The 17737-nt window shown below is 42.1% G+C and overlaps 1 protein-coding gene across 7 annotated transcripts in view; it reads left to right on the top strand.

Moving 5' to 3' along the window:
* Window positions 1-16855, top strand: part of LOC140395442 (myosin-10) — a 194539-nt gene extending 177684 nt beyond the window's left edge. For all 7 annotated transcript variants that reach the window (XM_072483201.1, XM_072483200.1, XM_072483199.1 and 4 more), the window contains 8 exons: window positions 1128-1289; window positions 2335-2463; window positions 4455-4543; window positions 7739-7862; window positions 10730-10938; window positions 12920-13028; window positions 13611-13783; window positions 14923-16855. In XM_072483201.1, the coding sequence (XP_072339302.1) occupies window positions 1128-1289; window positions 2335-2463; window positions 4455-4543; window positions 7739-7862; window positions 10730-10938; window positions 12920-13028; window positions 13611-13783; window positions 14923-15070 (1143 nt within the window). In that variant the 3' untranslated portion in view covers window positions 15071-16855. The remainder of the gene's footprint in view (window positions 1-1127; window positions 1290-2334; window positions 2464-4454; window positions 4544-7738; window positions 7863-10729; window positions 10939-12919; window positions 13029-13610; window positions 13784-14922) is intronic.
* Window positions 16856-17737: the final 882 nt, after the last annotated feature.

Here is a 17737-nt window from a genome sequence, read left to right as displayed (position 1 = left end):
ATTTTAGATGGCCACACCCCGCGCAGACTGGGAGAACGTGCAAACTCCACACGGACAGTGACCCGGGGCCGGGATTGAACCTGGGATCTCGGCGCCGTGAGGCAGCAGTGCTAACCACTGTACTGTCCCCTGAAGATTATTTGCATGTTTTTAAACTTAATCATTTTGTGAACATCCCCACGCAATGAACCTTGCCCAGAGATAAAATCCTGGAACCAGCTGTAGAATATTTCTGTGAGCCTGACTACTGATGAGCCACAAGCCCAACTGCTCTCTTCTAGCTTGACTTTTCAAATATTGTCCTGTATATTATTGCAAGGTAGCTTGGATCAATAGCTGTCACAACCACTTCCAAATTCAAGACCAGAGTTGTAGACCATCTACAGCGTTTCTGAAAAATTCCCATCACCAATTCAACAAGAGTTAACTAGTAAGGCTGCAAGCAAACTTGACTGTCGATCATGCACCAAGTTCCAGGCTTGCCCTCCTGTTTCCTGAACTCGCTAATTTCTACGAGGCTACTGCACAAAGTCACAATCCTCGTCGGATTCAGGATAGTGCAGATTGACAGATTCAATATGAGACTTGCCTCTTGGCCTGGACCTCCATTGGCCCATAGACCAAATCAACTTGTTTTACGCAAGTAACTCCTATGGGTGGCACTGATTTCTTCCTGCAGCAACATTGGGGGAGTGGGGAAGCAGTGAGGGAGCCAGCATGTCCTTTCCATCAATCCTTGGGCACTCCCAACTTCCCAGAGGCCCTCCTCTTCGATCCGGAAAACACCAGAAGGTCAGCAGCAGAAGTTGCGGGTGGACAATCTTTGGCTGCAGCGTCGAGATCTGCTGCCCAACCTCAACCCCCAGCTCCCAACAGATTTTTTTCTGATCATCTTTACTGCGTTTCAGTTCTTAACCAAATCAATTAGACTGATAATCAAATGTCATTTTAGATTAAGACTTGGGAATTGAGCCCGATTACTTGGTGTTGACTCCAAATTTGAGGCGCAATTGATAGTGTCTCCTGACCTCAGGATGTCCCAAAACACTTTACCTCTCGGAAGTACTTTTGAACTGTGGTCACTGTTGTAATGTAGGGAATTTTGACTGTGTTAATTCACCCCATAGGTTCGTGAACTCGAGGCAGAGCTAGAAGATGAACGGAAACAGCGAGCACAAGCAGTTGCAGCAAGGAAGAAACTAGAGATGGACCTGAAAGATTTGGAGGCCCAGATTGAAGCAGCTAACAAGAGCCGGGATGAGGCAATCAAGCAGCTTCGCAGGCATCAGGTAATTCATTGTTTTTAGAAGATTTTACTGTTATTTAATTTGTCTCTACAAACAAAAATATCTTGGCTTCTAACAAAGGTAAGCATTTCATTACTATATTAATAAACTGCATGTTACAGTAATTTACTTACTTTCCGAAGTAGAGTCACCATTGTGTAGCTAGAAGCAACTGTAAGATCCCCCAAGACAAAATTAGTCACAGAACTTTACAGCACAAAAAGAGGCCCTTTGGCCCATCGTGTCTGCGCTGGCCATCAAGCTCCTATCCTTTTGTGGCACTTGGCCCGTAGCCTTGTATGCTATGGCGTTTCAAGTGCTTCCCTAAATGCTACTTAGATGATGTGAGGGTTCCCATTTCTACCATCCTTTCAGACAGCGAGTTCCAGATTCCCACAACCCTCTGGGTGAAACCTTTTTTCCTCAAATCCTCTTTAAATCTCCTGCTCCCTGCCTTAAATCTATGTGCCCTAGTTATTGACCCCCTCACTGAGGGGCAATATTCCTTCCTATCTGCGTCCCTCATAGTGAACAAATAATTGTGATGCTTGAGAGGAAAAGCAGGTCACCAGGAAAACCTCCTTCCCCTCTCCAAGTAGTGAATGGGCTTTTATAATGCTTATTGCAAATAAACACAAGGTATTTCAACGCTTCATGTGAAAGGAAGCATCTTCGGAATGCAGCAGCCCTATGGAACTGTACAGAATTGTCAGTCTAGCTTGCATCTCCCAAGTCCATGAAGACAATCAATTGCACCCTTCAGCATTTGCATTAACTTACACCTGAGTAGAATGTAGTTTTTATCATTCATTGTGTATTTTATTTTAGTGACTCTAAAAGCACAGATGGATTTGGTGGAATCGTAATTTCCCCTGTAATGTCACTGAAAAAATAACAAAACCAAAGACTGACTTATAGGGAAGATACAAGGCACATTTTGAAGGGTAGCGCCAAGAAATATTAGTAATTGATAGTTATTCTCTTTAGCTATGATGGCTGTTCAAGATATGCGCTCTCTGGATAAACCGCTCCCTTAAATCCTTTTCAGGCGCAGATGAAAGATTATCAACGTGAGCTGGAAGAGGCTCGGGTTTCAAGAGATGAGATCTTCACTCAATCAAAAGAAAATGAAAAGAAACTGAAAAGTCTGGAGGCAGAAATTCTCCAACTTCATGAGGTTCGTCATATTGGAGATAAACCTCTCATTCATTGCTGGTATTGGGGTGTTGTCCAAACAGATGGTGTTTCTAGAAGCATTAATGCAGATGTAAAGCTCTAATGTTAACCTGAACCATTCCAATTAAATTATGAGCATCAAATTGTGTGTAGAAATTAGATAGCTGTACAAAATGAGCTTGGGTCCTGATAATCTAGGTTACAGGCAAGCTTTTAATTCGCTCTAATCAACAGAAATATTTGGGACTGACGTGCAACATTTCTGCAAGGCCAGTGTTGGGGCAGGTTTTGTTGATTTGGGGGGGGGGGGGGTGCTGTAGATGCGAAGAACTGGAACAAAACTCTGCCTGTGTCAGGTCGAGCTTCCAAATCTAACAAACTATCATGAGCTAACTTGGCTGCTGAAGTAATATTTTTATGTACAGAAATTTCCTGTCTGCATTTAATACATCAGCATGGTTGGCAATCATCTCACTTCAAAGGATTTGAAGTGTTTAAAAATTCACTGTTAATGAGCAGTGTATCCAAGCTTGCCGAAAACAAAAGAACAGCATTGTAGATGGGGCCATAACAGTTCAAAGACATTGAGTAAATGATACTCTGACAGATGGATTTCAAGGCAGATAAGTGTGAGGTCGCCTGCTTTGAACTTAAAAATGGTTGTATCAATGGTTATAGCCAAGAATTAAATTGGTGAAAAACCAAGAATAATTGAAGGTCCAGGGATTTGGGGCTCAAAGTAAATGTAACAGTCAAGTACAAAAAATAATCTGAAAGTCTAATGCAGTGTCAACATTTGTAACTAGAGGCTAAAATATAATGATGAGGATATTTTGCTGCACCCTGAGCGCTGTGTAGGCCTGGACGTTGAACCTTAAAGTGCCCTGCCCACTTAACATATCAGCAGAGCTGAGGTTAGATTACAGGAAGTGATTACATAAAACTAGGCTTGGATTCCCTGCCTAGAATATATAGTTTAAGGAGTGAATTGTTTGTAGTTTTTAGGCCTTTGTGTGTGGTATTAATAAGCTCAGTAGCGAGACATTTTTGCTGCTGATTGAGGAGTATAGGATAAGAGGTGATGACCTTAAAATCAGAGCCAGGCCATTTAGGGGAGAAGTTTTCAGGCACCGTAACACTTTAAGGATCGATGGGAAATAAATTTGGGATTGATTTAAAATATCTGTTCGTTAAGGTATTTAGGATGATGAAGCCCAGGTGGCTGGTTTTGTATAGAGATGATTAATCTTTTTGAATGATGGAACACCCACAAGAGCTATTTCTATGACCCTATATTTCAAAATCAAAAATAAGAAGGATAAAACTTGGAGCGCTACTTGTCATTAGTAGTGGATTGGCCGAAACATTGTATTGCTCTCTGAGGAACTGTTGGCCACCTTTTTAGGAATGTGGAATTCGGGAGGAGGCCGTTCAGCCCTTCGAGCCTGCTGTGCTATTTGATAAAATCATGACTGATCTGATGGTGTATCCGCTCACTTTTGTGCCTGCCCCTCCCCTATAACCCTCAACACCCTTGTTTACCAAGCAGTTGTCCTACTCTGCCTTGAACTAATACAATGACCCAATCTCCCCTACCTTCTGGAGAAGAGAATTCCCCACACTCAGCCCTTTTGAGAGGAAAAGATTCACCTCTTTCCCTCTTAAAGAAAGTTAGACCTTTATTTTTGAACTGTGTCCTCTAGATTGAGTGTTCCCCACAAGAGGAAACATCCTCCCAGTATCCACCCTGCCATGTCGCCTCAGGATCTTCTATGTTTCAATAAGATCACCACTCATCCTTCTAAACTTCAATGGGTAAAGGCCCAACCTGTTCAAACTTTCCTCAGAAGATAAACCTCGTTCCTGGAAAGAATTGAGTGAACTTTCTCTGAACTGCTTTAATTGATCATGTGACTGATAAATTCGGAACTAAGGGATAGCTGGTTTGCAGCAATAAGTTTTGCATTATAGTGAACCTGTTTGATTTTGAAGGAACTAGCTGCTTCGGAGCGAGCACGTCGACATGCAGAGCAGGAACGTGATGAGCTGGCAGATGAAATCGCAAACAGCACATCTGGAAAGTAAGGAAATATGACAGGCCCATAGCTCTACTACTTTATAGTGAGATGTTTATTTAAACCTCTTATCAAATTAAATCCCAAGTTTAAATCGAAATTAAATCAGTGTTTTGCCAGAAGCAATGCAGACTGGATTTGATTCTATCTTGGGAGTTCACAACTGGCTGAACTTCTCACCCAGCTGTAAGATGTTTATAAAGTACTAAGCATTTTGAGGTTTGTAATTTTCTTAAGGACATGCATGTTTGTGTCTAATATTTAGTTTCAAATTTATTTTTAAATTTAAAAGGTTTCTGCTTCACCAATTTAGCATCTGAAATGGTCTGATGTTCCCTGTGTGGACTGTCACCTCGATACAAAGGGGGTAGCACAGTTGCTTCACAGCACCAGGGTCCCAGGTTCAATTCCCCGCTGGGTCACTGTCTGTGCGGAGACTGCACGTTCTCCCCATGTGTGTGTGTGGGTTTCCTCCGCGCTCCGGTTTCCTCCCACAGTCCAAAGATGTGTGGGTTAGGTGGATTGGCCATGCTAAATTGCCCTTGGTGTCCAAAAAGATTAGGTGGAGTTATTGGGTTACAGGGATAGGGTGGAGAGTGCTCTTTCCAAGGGCCGGTGCAGACTCGATGGGCTGAATGGCCTCCTGCACTGTATATTCTATGATATGAAACAGTACCTTACAAGTAACTTTCAGTTACTGCCTGAAATTTATTCATCATCACATTTCACTCCCAAGATCAATCTTTCCTTTTCCTGCGATGCTTTTCCCACAAGTGCCAGTACTGCTCCTTCCCCAAGCGGTCATACTTTCTTTTTGTCCTTCCCTTGTGTCGGTAAAGTCTAAGTTCCAGCAGCCTATTTGACTTGGCATTGCTGTAAAGTTTGATTTGCTTCTTGATCCATGTTTATACACAAGCACTTTCCAGTCAAGGTCATGAAACTTTTAATCAGCAATAAAAATCCAGGACACAGAAATCTATTGTATAAATCGCACGCAAATATAACTCTTGGGAGAGGTGAAAACATTCTCCACACAACGTTGGCATGTGCTCGAGTTTAATGGTTCTGACCAAACAATGTACTTGGGAATGACCTAAGCAGTGGTGCAGAGAGTTTCCTACTCTCCAGCTGTATAAGCTTTGCACCCTGCTTTGCTGTCACTTTGTTCTTTGGAGATGCTGGAGGCTAATTTCACTGAAGTTGTATAATAGCACCAGCAACTAACTCTATGCTAAATGGTAAAATAAGCAGGCAGGAACCAACAGGTGAAAGGCACGAACTGAAAGTGGAATGATTGGCGACATAGGGTGGCTTTTTCTCTGCAGGTTGGCAGCAGAGAAAGTGGGTCAGGAGCTTTCCACCTATTTCAAAGTTACCTCCTATACATTTCTCAATCAGACTGCACAATGGCTAATGCAGTGCTCCCACAAGGGCACGTGTTTACATATAAAATATTTCTATCAGGAGTTAGCTGTACTGCACACACCGGTTCTGTGATTGGTTGGGACATGTTCGTCGATAGTAAAAGCGGTAGACAAGTACAAGATGTTGGGTTGCAATTTGTGGAGGAATGCCGCCCCCACCTCCCACATCTAATTTTTATTTGCTTTGGTGAACTCTGAAATTGGAAGAACGCAGAATGAATAAGATCGATAACTTTCCTTTCAATCCTTATTCCTGTTCAATATATCACACTCGGGGGAACTGGAGCAGTGCTGCCCAAATATTGCTACAAAGGCCTTGGGCAGGTGAAGGGTCACGGGTCAATGTGATGGGTAACTAAGGAAGGAATAACATGGGTAAGCTGCTAAATAGCTGATTAGCTTAAAATCCGAATAAACTGGCACCTGCCGCTGTGGCTCTGAAGGAGAGAATCCATCTCCACTTGGAGAGGCAAGATTTGATCAGGAATAGTCAGCACAGCTTTGTCAGAGGGAGGTCACGCCTAACAAATTTTGATTGATTTTTTTTTTTGTGAAGGTGACCACTTGTGTAGATGAGGGTAGTGCAGTTGATGTAGTTTAAATGTATTTCAGCAAAGCCTTTGACAAGGTCTCACATGGGAGGTGTACAAAGAAAGTAAATGCGCAAGGCACACCGGGTAATTTGATAAGGTGGATTGTGGGAGACAGAGGGTAATGACAGAAGGCTGCTTTAAGCTTTGCACCCTGATTCCAAAACATGCTTAAAAAATAGTTTGGTACAACATGATCTACTGACATCCAAATCACAGTGCATAAGAGGCCCTTCGACCCATCTAATCTCCTCTGCGCCCCCTCCAGTGCAATCATATGCTTCCTATAATGTGGCGTGCCAGAATCTGTGCTGGGTACCCTATTATTCGTCATTTATATAAATGATATAGACGACTATGGGGGTGGGGGGGGGGGGGGGGGGGTAGGATCAGTAAATTCTTGGGTGACACAAAGATTGGCCGGGTGGTTAACATTGAGGTTGAATGTCTTTGGTTACAGGAAGATATAGCTGGGATGCTCAAATAGGCAGGTAAATGCAGCTGAAATTTAACCCTGAAAAGTGGAAGGAGTAATTTGACAAGGAGGTATTCCGTGAACGGCATGACACTAGGAGGTTCTGAGGGACAAAGGGACCCTGGTGTGTTTGTCCATAGATCTCTGAAGGCGGATGGGGAGGCTAATAGTGTGGCAAAGGTGTATGGGGCATAGATTATAAAAGCAGAGAGGAGTTGTATCGAACATTGGTGAGGCCACAGAAGTAGTGTGCGCAATTCTGGTCGCCACATTATAGGAAGCATATGATAGCACTGGAGGGGTTGCAGAGGAGATTCAATGGGTCGAAGGGCCTCTTATGCACTGTGATTTGGATGTCAGTAGAACATCATGTTGTACCAAACTCTCTTTTTAAGCATGTTTTGGAACCTATACTGACTCGCCTTCCAAACAATGCCCCCCCCCCCCCCCTCAAATATTTTTTCTTTCTTGTGCATGGCCTGTTCGTTCCAATGCACAATACCTATAAATCTTTTCATGCGCATGTGTTAAAGGGACAATTTGAGAGTGGCTTGCATGGTACATTCTAGGCTGCAGATCCACCCATGCACAGGTTAGAAGGAACATTTGAGTTTGAGACTAGAATTTGAAGTTTGTAAGCAATTTGATTTCAGTGAATGTTGGAGTTTGTAGTAATTCTGAATTTCCCCTTTAATACACCTTGATTCCTCAGATCTGCTTTACTGGATGAGAAACGGCGCCTGGAAGCTCGCATCGCCCAATTAGAGGAAGAACTTGAAGAAGAACAGAGCAACATGGAACTCCTCAATGACCGATTCCGGAAAACTACCATGCAGGTTCGATTTTTCACAGTTTGGAATTACCCTTATTGTGCCCATCTTGACTGTTGCAAAACCTCCCCATTGGTCACGAGAGTAATGCAATTCCCCTCCTAGTTTTGTGTATCTCGATATGGGCGTTTCGTTTTTTCGTAATTTTTGTCTTTTGTGTTAAGTCTGTATAATATACAAGAAGCTTGCATGTCATCAGTTATAAACCAGCAATTATTTAACTGGCGTTTTGTATATGACCAGTGTTTACATCAGTGAAGTAGCTGCAATTTCTCAACAAAAGCAGTTTCTTAGACTGTTCATTTCTAATGGTGAACGCTGGAAGCCAGTTCTTCTCTCGTTCTGCGAAACTGTCCACGTCACATCTTGCTGCCGCTACAATCCTAGATAAGATTAGGTGATTAATTAAGAATTCTTTGTAGTATTGCATTGAAGTGCAGTACAGACACTAATGCACAAATTTCCTCAAGTAGCTGCGTCATATCCAGTTTAGTGGGACAGTGTGGCTGCTGACTTTAGTTTAGCAGCCACACTGTCACACTTGACTGACAGTTTAAACACCTAACTTCAAGATTGTTCACATTTTTTGTTCATGGGGATGGGGAACGCATGGAATCTTCCTTTTCAAATCTGTGCAAAAGCAATAATCCAGTGTTAGAATTGTGATTTGCACGGTCAGATGCATAAGTGAAGCTCTGGCTTTAGGAATGCCTTGCAGGAGTACAGCTGTGATGATGCATCCCCAAGTATTATTGTGATCTTTCATTTCCTCGAGGTCTTCAACAGGCTATCCAATCACACATTTCACTATTCCGGCCCCATCCGACCCTTACTCCCACCATCAAACATTCAACCACTCTTCCGTTGGTGAGATTATTATTCTATATACTAAAAGGAACACCAAAGAAAATTAGAAGCAGTCAACCTTGCTTAGAAGCTAGAATTTCAGATATCACGACCAAGTGCCCAAGGGTTTTGATGTTTGGTGTTTTACTTTTTTATAAAAGCAAGTTTAAGTCTTTCCAGAAATTTTCCTCCATTAATCAATGGTGTTTCGTTTTGGTTTTTAAAATGTTTTTAATTGGCATTTCCCAATTTTTACAGCATAACAGTTTAACATATAATGCACCTGATATTTACACGGTATGATGTTACTTATGTACAAATTGTACACACATTTGTTCCGTCACCCCCTCCCCCCGATAGTCTGACTCCTTCCTGGCACCCCCTTTTACCCTGGGTACTTCACTCTTCTCATGCGGACGGGGGGGCTCTGGGCTGCCCTGCCCTCCCCTCCCTTCACTTCCCCTGCTCCCGGCTGCCCTCCCCTCCCTTCACTTCCCCTGCTCCCGGCTGCCCTCCTTTGTCCATCCCTCCCCCCTTACTTCCTAATCACTGTTCGCCTCGAACAGGCCTTGGGCGGTCCGGCCCTTGGGCGGTCCGGCCCTTGGATGGTGTACTTGGTCTTCTCCAAGATCGACAGGTCTGCCGGCCTGTCTGCAGCTGTGGGTGGTGCTGCTGATCACCAGCCGAGCAGGATTCTCCAGTGTGCGATTAAGGAAGCAAAAGCCAGGTATCGGCCCTCTTCCCCATATGGAGTTCTGTCTGGTCCGAAACCCCAAACACTGTCACTCTCGGGCACGGCTCCGTGCTCAGCCCCACAACTTTGGACTCCCTCAAAGAAGGCTGTCCAGAACCAGTCAAGTCTGGGGCATGGCCAGGACATGTGGATTTGGTTGGGCGGGCCTCCCTGGCACCATTCAAATTTATCCTCCATCCAAGTGGAGTGTCTTATTTAAGCATTAGTCTCACTGGGCTGCATTTGGCTTCGCTCATTGCAAGTTTTTCACCAATGCAATAAGTCTGATGCTGTGGTCAAAGCTTCACTTTGGTGCCTATGGTTTAACAAGGTATTACACAGCTAAAAATTTAAATTGGAAATTTAAAAAGCTGTATGTAGACACTTGGTTGATCGGAATGTGGTAGAACACGGTAACGCTTTCCTCTGTAGCAGTTGGCATTCTGAAATGTGTTTCACTTGGGTTTTCATATCAATTTATACAATCATCAATCGCTGATGTTGAAGGGATGGATTACTGCTTTGTTCCATAAGCTGCTCTTTAAAACTTGAAAATTTCAGGGAAACTTGTAAACGGTCAGCAAAAATGGGTAGTTCTCCTCCAAGGATCACCTCAACGCAAAGCAATAGGCACTTTCACCATTTGTCAGCTGAGTGGTTTAATATTAAATCTGCTGTTGCAAGGTTGCAGCCCTATGAAATAGGGGCAGAATTAGACCATTCGGCCCTCAAACCGGCTGAGCCACGTGCGATTCATGGCTGATCTGTCCGTGTTTCAAGTTCTACATGCCCATCTATCCTGTTAACCTTTGATTCCCTCGCATAACAAGACTCTATCTCCCTCTGCCTTAAAAATATTCAATGACTCCACTTCCACTGCCTTCTCTCAACTCTGAGAAAAAAATTCTCCTAATCTCTGTCCCAAAAGGGCGCTCCCTAATTTTAAAACTGTCTACCTTAGTTTTGGACTCACCCACCCGAGGAAACGCCTTTCCACTTCCAACTTATGAAGACTATTCAGGATCTTGTATGCTTCAATTAAGTCTCCCCTCATTCTTCTAAACACCAGTGTAAGCCAAGCTCAGCCTTTGATACCTGGAATGAGTGGGTTGTCCTATGGGGATAGGTTGCAACTGAGTAAATTCTGTACACTAAATACTTGATTTCTTTGATTTATTCACTGTTGTGTGTATTTTTTTTTAATTGGACCACGGACGTAGTTCCTAAATACACTGGAGGTCATTGGTTAAAGCCAAAATATTATGATTTATGATTCTGCTTCAATTCTTGCCAGGTGGAAACTCTGAATTCGGAGCTTGCTAGCGAACGCAGCGCTGGGCAGAAGAGTGAAAATGCACGGCAGCAACTTGAACGACAGAATAAGGAACTCAAAGCCAAACTCCAGGAGCTGGAGGGTTCCGTCAAGTCCAAATTTAAGTCGACAATTTCTGCAATGGAGGCCAAGATAGCGCAGCTGGAGGAACAGCTTGAACAAGAAGCAAAGTAAAGCCACTATGTATTAAATGTATATGAAGCAAGTTTATGCTTGGTTCCTGCCAGTTTTGTTTTAATTATTCTGGTAAAGCTAGGAATTTGGCCTACCCAACTCCAGAAAATTGTGTTTCTTGAATCTTGTTGCAGAGATCCCTCGAGGGAATTTTCCCAATGGCCTGCATGTATTTTATAATATGTATTCTAATTACTTCCAAGTTTATTTTTGTATTCTGATCTATTCACTGGTGGCCTTGTTACTCAGGCCCAGTTCACAGTTTGTGAAAAAGGAAAACTCCCCATGGGGAAAAAAACTTTTTTTTTGACTCTTCAGTAATAAATGCTGGTAGGATGATGGAATGCGGTTAATGACTGTTAAAATTTTAAGCCAAAACTATGGTTAAAATGGTTGAAGCAGCGCTCATGGTTGCTTGTGATCGTGACTGAGACATTGGTAGCTAATTGGGATTTAATTTAAATGCAACTTTGCCATCTGAACCGCATGTGACAAGTGAATATTGCCTTTATTGAATGAAGTCTCATGTGCAATTAGTGTCAGAATTGTCACGAGAATATGGCATCACATCAGTGTATCTTTCAATGCATCATAACTGTGGAGATTTTATACATGCAGCTGTAACAGAGAATGGATGATTTATCAATCAAACCTACTCCACTTTACACTATCTATTTCACATTTCTATTCATTTTAGTGCAGTAAAATTGAAAGCATTTCGCAAGTTTACAAAATTGTTTTTGGTGTCCACATTTATACCAGTTAGTATTGTCTATTATGGCGCAGTGGTTAGCACTGCTGCCTCACAGCACCGAGGTCCCGGGTTCGATTCCGGCTGTGGGTCACTGTCCGTGTGAAGTTTGTACATTCTCCCTGTCTGCGTGGGTCTCACCTCCACAAACCAAAGGTATGTGCGTGTGAGGTGGATTGGCCATGCTAAATTGACCCTTAATTGAATTTAAAAATAAATAAACACAAGTATCTATTCAAGTTAGTGCAGAGAGGTATCACTGTTAAATGGTTTAGCATTTGACATTTGCTTTCAAATTATTGAGCTGAAATCTTCCTAATTGAATTGAAATGTTATCTGAAAAGGATTTCTTTTGATCAGGCCCAGTTTACTGTTAATAATCGCCCCCTACTGGAGATATGGCAGTATAGCAAAACATTGAATATTTCCTTCATCCATAATCTGTGCTGACTATTGTATAGTAAGAAGTTTTACAACACCAGATTAAAGTCCAACAGGTTTGTTTCAAATCACTAGCTTACGGAGGAGCACTGTTCCTTCAGGAGCAGTGCTCCGAAAGCTAGTGATTTGAAACAAACCTGTTGGGCTTTAACCTGGTGTTGTAACACTTCTTACTGTGCTCACCCCAGTCCAACGGCGGCACCTCCACATCATGACTATTATATAAGCAGTGTACTATGGTATAAAGCTGCAAAATATGCTGCCATATACAATTTGTAGTTTTATTGAATTTGTGAGTTATCGGTTTTGTATCAGATCTGACTAGGTATCACATTTGGGTAGCACAAGTGGCTACCACTGGTTTCGCAGCGCCAGGGTCCCAGGTTCGATCTCCCGCTGGGTCACAGTCTGCATGTTCTCCCCGTGTCTGTGTGGGTTTCCTCTGGGTGCTCCGGTTTCCTCCCACAGTCCAAAGACGTGCAGGTTAGGTGGATTGGCCATGATAAATTGCCTTTAGTGTCCAAAAAGGTTAGATTGGGTTACCGGGATAGGAGGGAAGTGAGGGCTTGAGTGGGTTGGTGCAGACTCGATGGGCCAAATGGCCTCCTGCACTGTATGTTCTATAACGTGGTGCATCTGGTAATGTAAATATGTACCAGCACTTAAATCAGACATGGCGCTTAATGCAAATGTTTGCATAAATTTGATGTTCTCTGGGCAAATGCCTACATTTTGGCTCAATCCTCGCTTTCATTGCTTATAGACTAATAACTTTGTTATTACAGAGAACGAGCAGCTGCCAACAAGCTGGTGCGTCGCACAGAAAAGAAGCTAAAGGAGGTCTACATGCAGGTTGAAGATGAACGCAGGCATGCAGATCAGTACAAAGAACAGGTAGCTTCTCATTTTACACCCCTCATCAAATTAACATGACCTTCACTTAGCCCTGCAAGAAAGTGGGCGAAATGGCCCAGTCCAAAGGTTGGGGGGTTTGGTTGCCTCCACAACAAAGAAACTTGGGGAGAAAGATCTCGAAGCAACCAGCAGTGGCCTCCATTGAGGGCTGCTGGTTGGGCTGCTTGACAGCAGGATACAAGCAAATGGCACACAATGCACCTCCAAATAACATTGTGAATGGGGTTGTAACTGTGTCACAGGAACCTGATTTGTAAATTGTCTCCTACTGACGGTCACCTCTCAAAGTGCTTTTGGCTGGAGGATTGGTAAGTTTACAAACTCCATTTTGAGTCTGTCATTGTCCATTAGTGCTGGATTCAGCTTAAAATTGCCACTGTGAAGTTCACATCCTTCTGCTTTTCACACATGGAAATGTGAAGAGCATTTGGAGTTCATGGAGGGCTGTTAAACAACATCTGCAATAGAAACATGCTACTGAAATATTTATTTTTGAAGTCAATTCCATGATTCGATTTTATTTTTAAAAAGCATTAGTTGAGATACAAATAATTTCTCCAGGTCGAGAAATCAAACTCGCGCATGAAACAACTCAAACGGCAGCTGGAGGAGGCAGAGGAAGAGGCAACAAGGGCTAACGCAGCCCGCCGGAAACTTCAGCGGGAATTGGATGACACCACGGAGACCGCTGAGGCCATGAATCGTGAGGTCAACACTTTGAAGAGCCGGCTGAGGTAGCGTGGCTTCTATTTGGAGTTTGATATTCGAAAAGAGAACCTTTTATATTATTTTTAAAAGAACTAGGTGAGTTTCACATGAAGTTAAGATCGCACACTGCTTTTGACCGCATTGTTCTTCATGTTGAGCCTGTGGTTTGGGGGCCACTTCGAGTCAATGCGACTGGCCAAATATCTTTTTTTTTAACCTTGTATGCCAGTCCGGCAGGGTCTTCAATAAACTATTGCCACTGTTTATAGAATAGAATTTACTAGTTTTTTTTATATAGAAGAGAATTTACAGTGCAGAAGGAGGCCATTCCTTACTATAAATGCAAACTAGACTTTTTTACTACAGGTAACTTTATTTCAAATCCATCTGGAATGACTTACTTGGCAAGTAGGGTCAGATACTCGGATACCTTCAACGCTACTATCATATCCCCAGTCAGCGAGTGGCACTGCCTACACCCAGCATGATTTTATATATTCAGTTTGTTTTTTTTGCTGCCCCTCCCCCGCCAGTTTTTGGTGCTGTGAAGCAAATGTATACAAGGACCTATTGGACTACTTTAATTGTGGTCAAGGTGTAAAGCAATCGGGGACCAAAAAAACCCAAGCGATTTCTTTAACTTGGGGCAAACGTAGCATTTCCATTTCCCACATCAGTCGTTTTGCTATATTCAGATGAGGTTGCCTATTTAGTGTCAGATATTTGATTGATCAATTTCGGCTGTGAATCCATGGCCACTGGAATTAGCTGCACCCTCTTCAGAAAATGCTTTGCAAACAACGAGACGGGCCTCCATCCCATTGGTATAAGATGGTGTCTTGCCCAGCTTCCACTGATAAATCTGCTAAATCCCAATAGCCACTATTAACACAGAACAAGCCTGGTTATTGTTTGACTTGCTAAAAAGCCAGATTTCCTCAGCCAGACTTTATTTTGTTTTTGCCGCCAGTTTCTGATGTAGCACATCGGATGGCTGAATACAGAGCTCTGCCCAGCTCCTGTTGCAGTCAGTCTCTTGGTGCCAATACAGTTAGCCGAATGCCTGGCTCATGGTCTGGTCCAACAGAAAACGGAAGCTGTAATCGTGCACTGTTGACTTGTAATATATTGCACTGTAATTACAACTTCTGTTCTATTCCTCTAGGAGAGGAGGTAGCGGCCTGACATTTACAACTAGTCGAACAGGAAGGCGTGCGCTGCAGCTGGAGGGCACTGCACTTGAACTCTCGGATGATGATGTTGACAATAAAGGGGGTGATATCAATGAAACGCACACCAGCCAGGGGGAATAGAGCCATTTCATAGTCAGCACAGCTCTTGTCAGATTTAAGATAGCCGCTGGGCATAAGAAGTGATTTCAGAACTTCTGATTCTGCCTTTTTAAACTTTTTTTTTTTAAACTGGCAAGTTATAAATCATATAAGCCGTTGTCCTCTTGCATCTTAATTTTCTGTTGTCTCAACATACTGCACCGTTGCATATTGTATTCACAAAATTGCTTTCCCTAAATTGTCTTTGATTATCAAGTACTAATTTGAGCACATTGACTGTGGAGACAACATCAGAATTTAGTTTTCTTTGGGAACCCGATTTGAATTCCAGACATCACTAAGGTGGGATTGGGAGGAGTCTAGTGTATTACTATGCATGCTACATGTACAAATAATGTATTTCCATATATAATTTTGTGGAACATTAATCAAATTTATTAGTCTGCAGCTGATTGCGGCATGAAGACCAAACTGTGACCATTGCTGGATCTGTATAAGCAAGTTGAGGAAGGAAACTGAAATAAGTCTGTTAAGATTGCAATAACTGGTTGGCTGGAATATGTTACAAAAGCAAGGACTGACCCAGACCGTTAGTGCCAATGTGTTTTGAGTAATCGGTGTTTACAGATCATGTATAGGGTAGTAAATAACCCACATTTATCTGCACTTGACCTTGAAATGCAGTCCGACACAAGATGCAATTTCACTTATGTGCATGATGATTTGTAATATGCATTCACTCGTGTCGCCCAATAAACTTGTTAGGAACTTAAAAACATTTTTTCTTCAAATTGCTCGAGGGGATTTATAGGTAGGAATGGCCGTTGGTGTTCAGATAATTTGCACAAATCATTTTGAAGTAAGTACACCTTTTTAAAGTGTTCAATAGCCATACTGGAAATGGAAATGTTGTAACAAGTGTGTTATAGTGTTTGAAGTATTTGTGTCTCATTTTCTCTTGGCTCCTTGCATTGCCTCACACAGTGGAAATCAGTATTTCAGACACTTCTTCTCGGGTGACATTAAATCCCTTTAGTAACAATTTTCTACCCTTTAAATGTGGCTGAAGACTGACTTTTATAGGACGGACCCAGCTGTAGAATGATCATTGTTGTTTTTGTTTTAATTGTACCACTGCGCACTAATGAACAGTATTCAGCAATGTTCTGGTTAACCACAACCCAATAATCTGATCTTGCATTCCAAATTTCCGCACTCCAAAAGACTGTTTAGATATGAGGTGTATACACTTGGTCTTTGGAAATCTATAAAATAAACATTTGCAACAGTCTGCACAAGCTACCAGATACTGCATGATTCAAAATTGTGTGAATAAATTCATATTGATCTTTGTTCTAACCAGAGTTACATCTGGAGTCCTATAAACAAGAGATTTCAGAAAGTGCCTTAGACATGGCTTATAATTTGATTACAAGAGCAAATATCACAGTTGAAACCTATATAGTACAAAATGCTGAGTAAGTAACCATTAAAATGGTTTTATATTTTACACGCATCTGTGCTTCACGCCTTGTGCAACCCTTGTCATCAGAATATTCCACAGGGGTTTAACTCCGTGTTATTGAATATGTACCTTGAGCCTTCTGCAACAAGCAGGAATTTCTCTATTTCTTCTGGTTTAAAGCTTTAACATCTGTTTGAAGTATTTTTACTGTACTGGCTGTTGACCACCAGGCCTTGTCGTTCTCATACCGTTGTATACCTGTTTCTAGGCAGTTATACCATTCAATAAAAATTCCTTTGGAAACAATTTTTTTAATAAAACCAATAAACTTATTAAATGCATATATTGTTCTGTGTTCTACTTTTCGATCTGTTCAATTCATTTTTAACTATACATTCCGTAATCATACATTCAAATATTTTAATGCAAATTGTCTCCATTATAAAATGTTCTCCATGCCAGTTTGTAGAAAAGACTGCTTCATCTCTCTATAAGGATAGATAGAGGAGAAATGTAATCTCCATATTAAAAACATGCATAATCCTGGCTCGGTGTAAAGTTACCTGATTTTATCCAGAACGGTGAGGGTGGGTAAAATCTGGAATTCCGTGTTCCCAGATTGAGAGTTCCTGTGCTCTCCTCACAGTTCTCTACTGACGTATGTAGGTGTGTGGGTGTTGGCTGAGGGCAAAGCCAGACATTCTTGTTATGACTGTCCCCATTTATGTATGAATGGCCAGTACATGAAGAATGGTTGCTTACGCAAGGTTAAATGGCAGCTGCGTACGTCACTGCAATTGTGTCCTTGCATGAATTGCTGCCTTCAGGAAAGAAATGATAGTTTCAACAAAATATTTCCGGGAGTCTCTGTACAAGTTACAAGGAAAGCTAGCTGGAGGTTGAAGGTTCTGTGCTGCACAGACGCAAGACAATTTTCTTCCTTGAGGAAAGCTATCAAGCTGTGTGAAATAGAAATTTACTAAAAAGTTGATGTGGTTTATATTCTCTGGACCTCCAGTTAATACCACAATTATTTTTTTAAAATGCATTTTATTCAAACTTGTATCAAAGTAGGTTATGAAAATAAACACCCCGGGAAACATTTTTCCCAACAATCAACTATACAGTTTGTACAGATTTTTCTTTTTCACCCCCCACTCCCCTGCGCCGAACAGCTCCGCAAACACGGTCACAAACATCCCCCACCTTTTCTCAAACTCCCC

This window comes from Scyliorhinus torazame, chromosome 18, assembly GCF_047496885.1.
Source record: "Scyliorhinus torazame isolate Kashiwa2021f chromosome 18, sScyTor2.1, whole genome shotgun sequence".
NCBI classification, from domain to species: domain Eukaryota; kingdom Metazoa; phylum Chordata; class Chondrichthyes; order Carcharhiniformes; family Scyliorhinidae; genus Scyliorhinus; species Scyliorhinus torazame.
The sequence above is the reverse complement of the archived record's forward strand: the minus strand, read 5'-3'. Positions and strand labels throughout refer to the sequence as shown.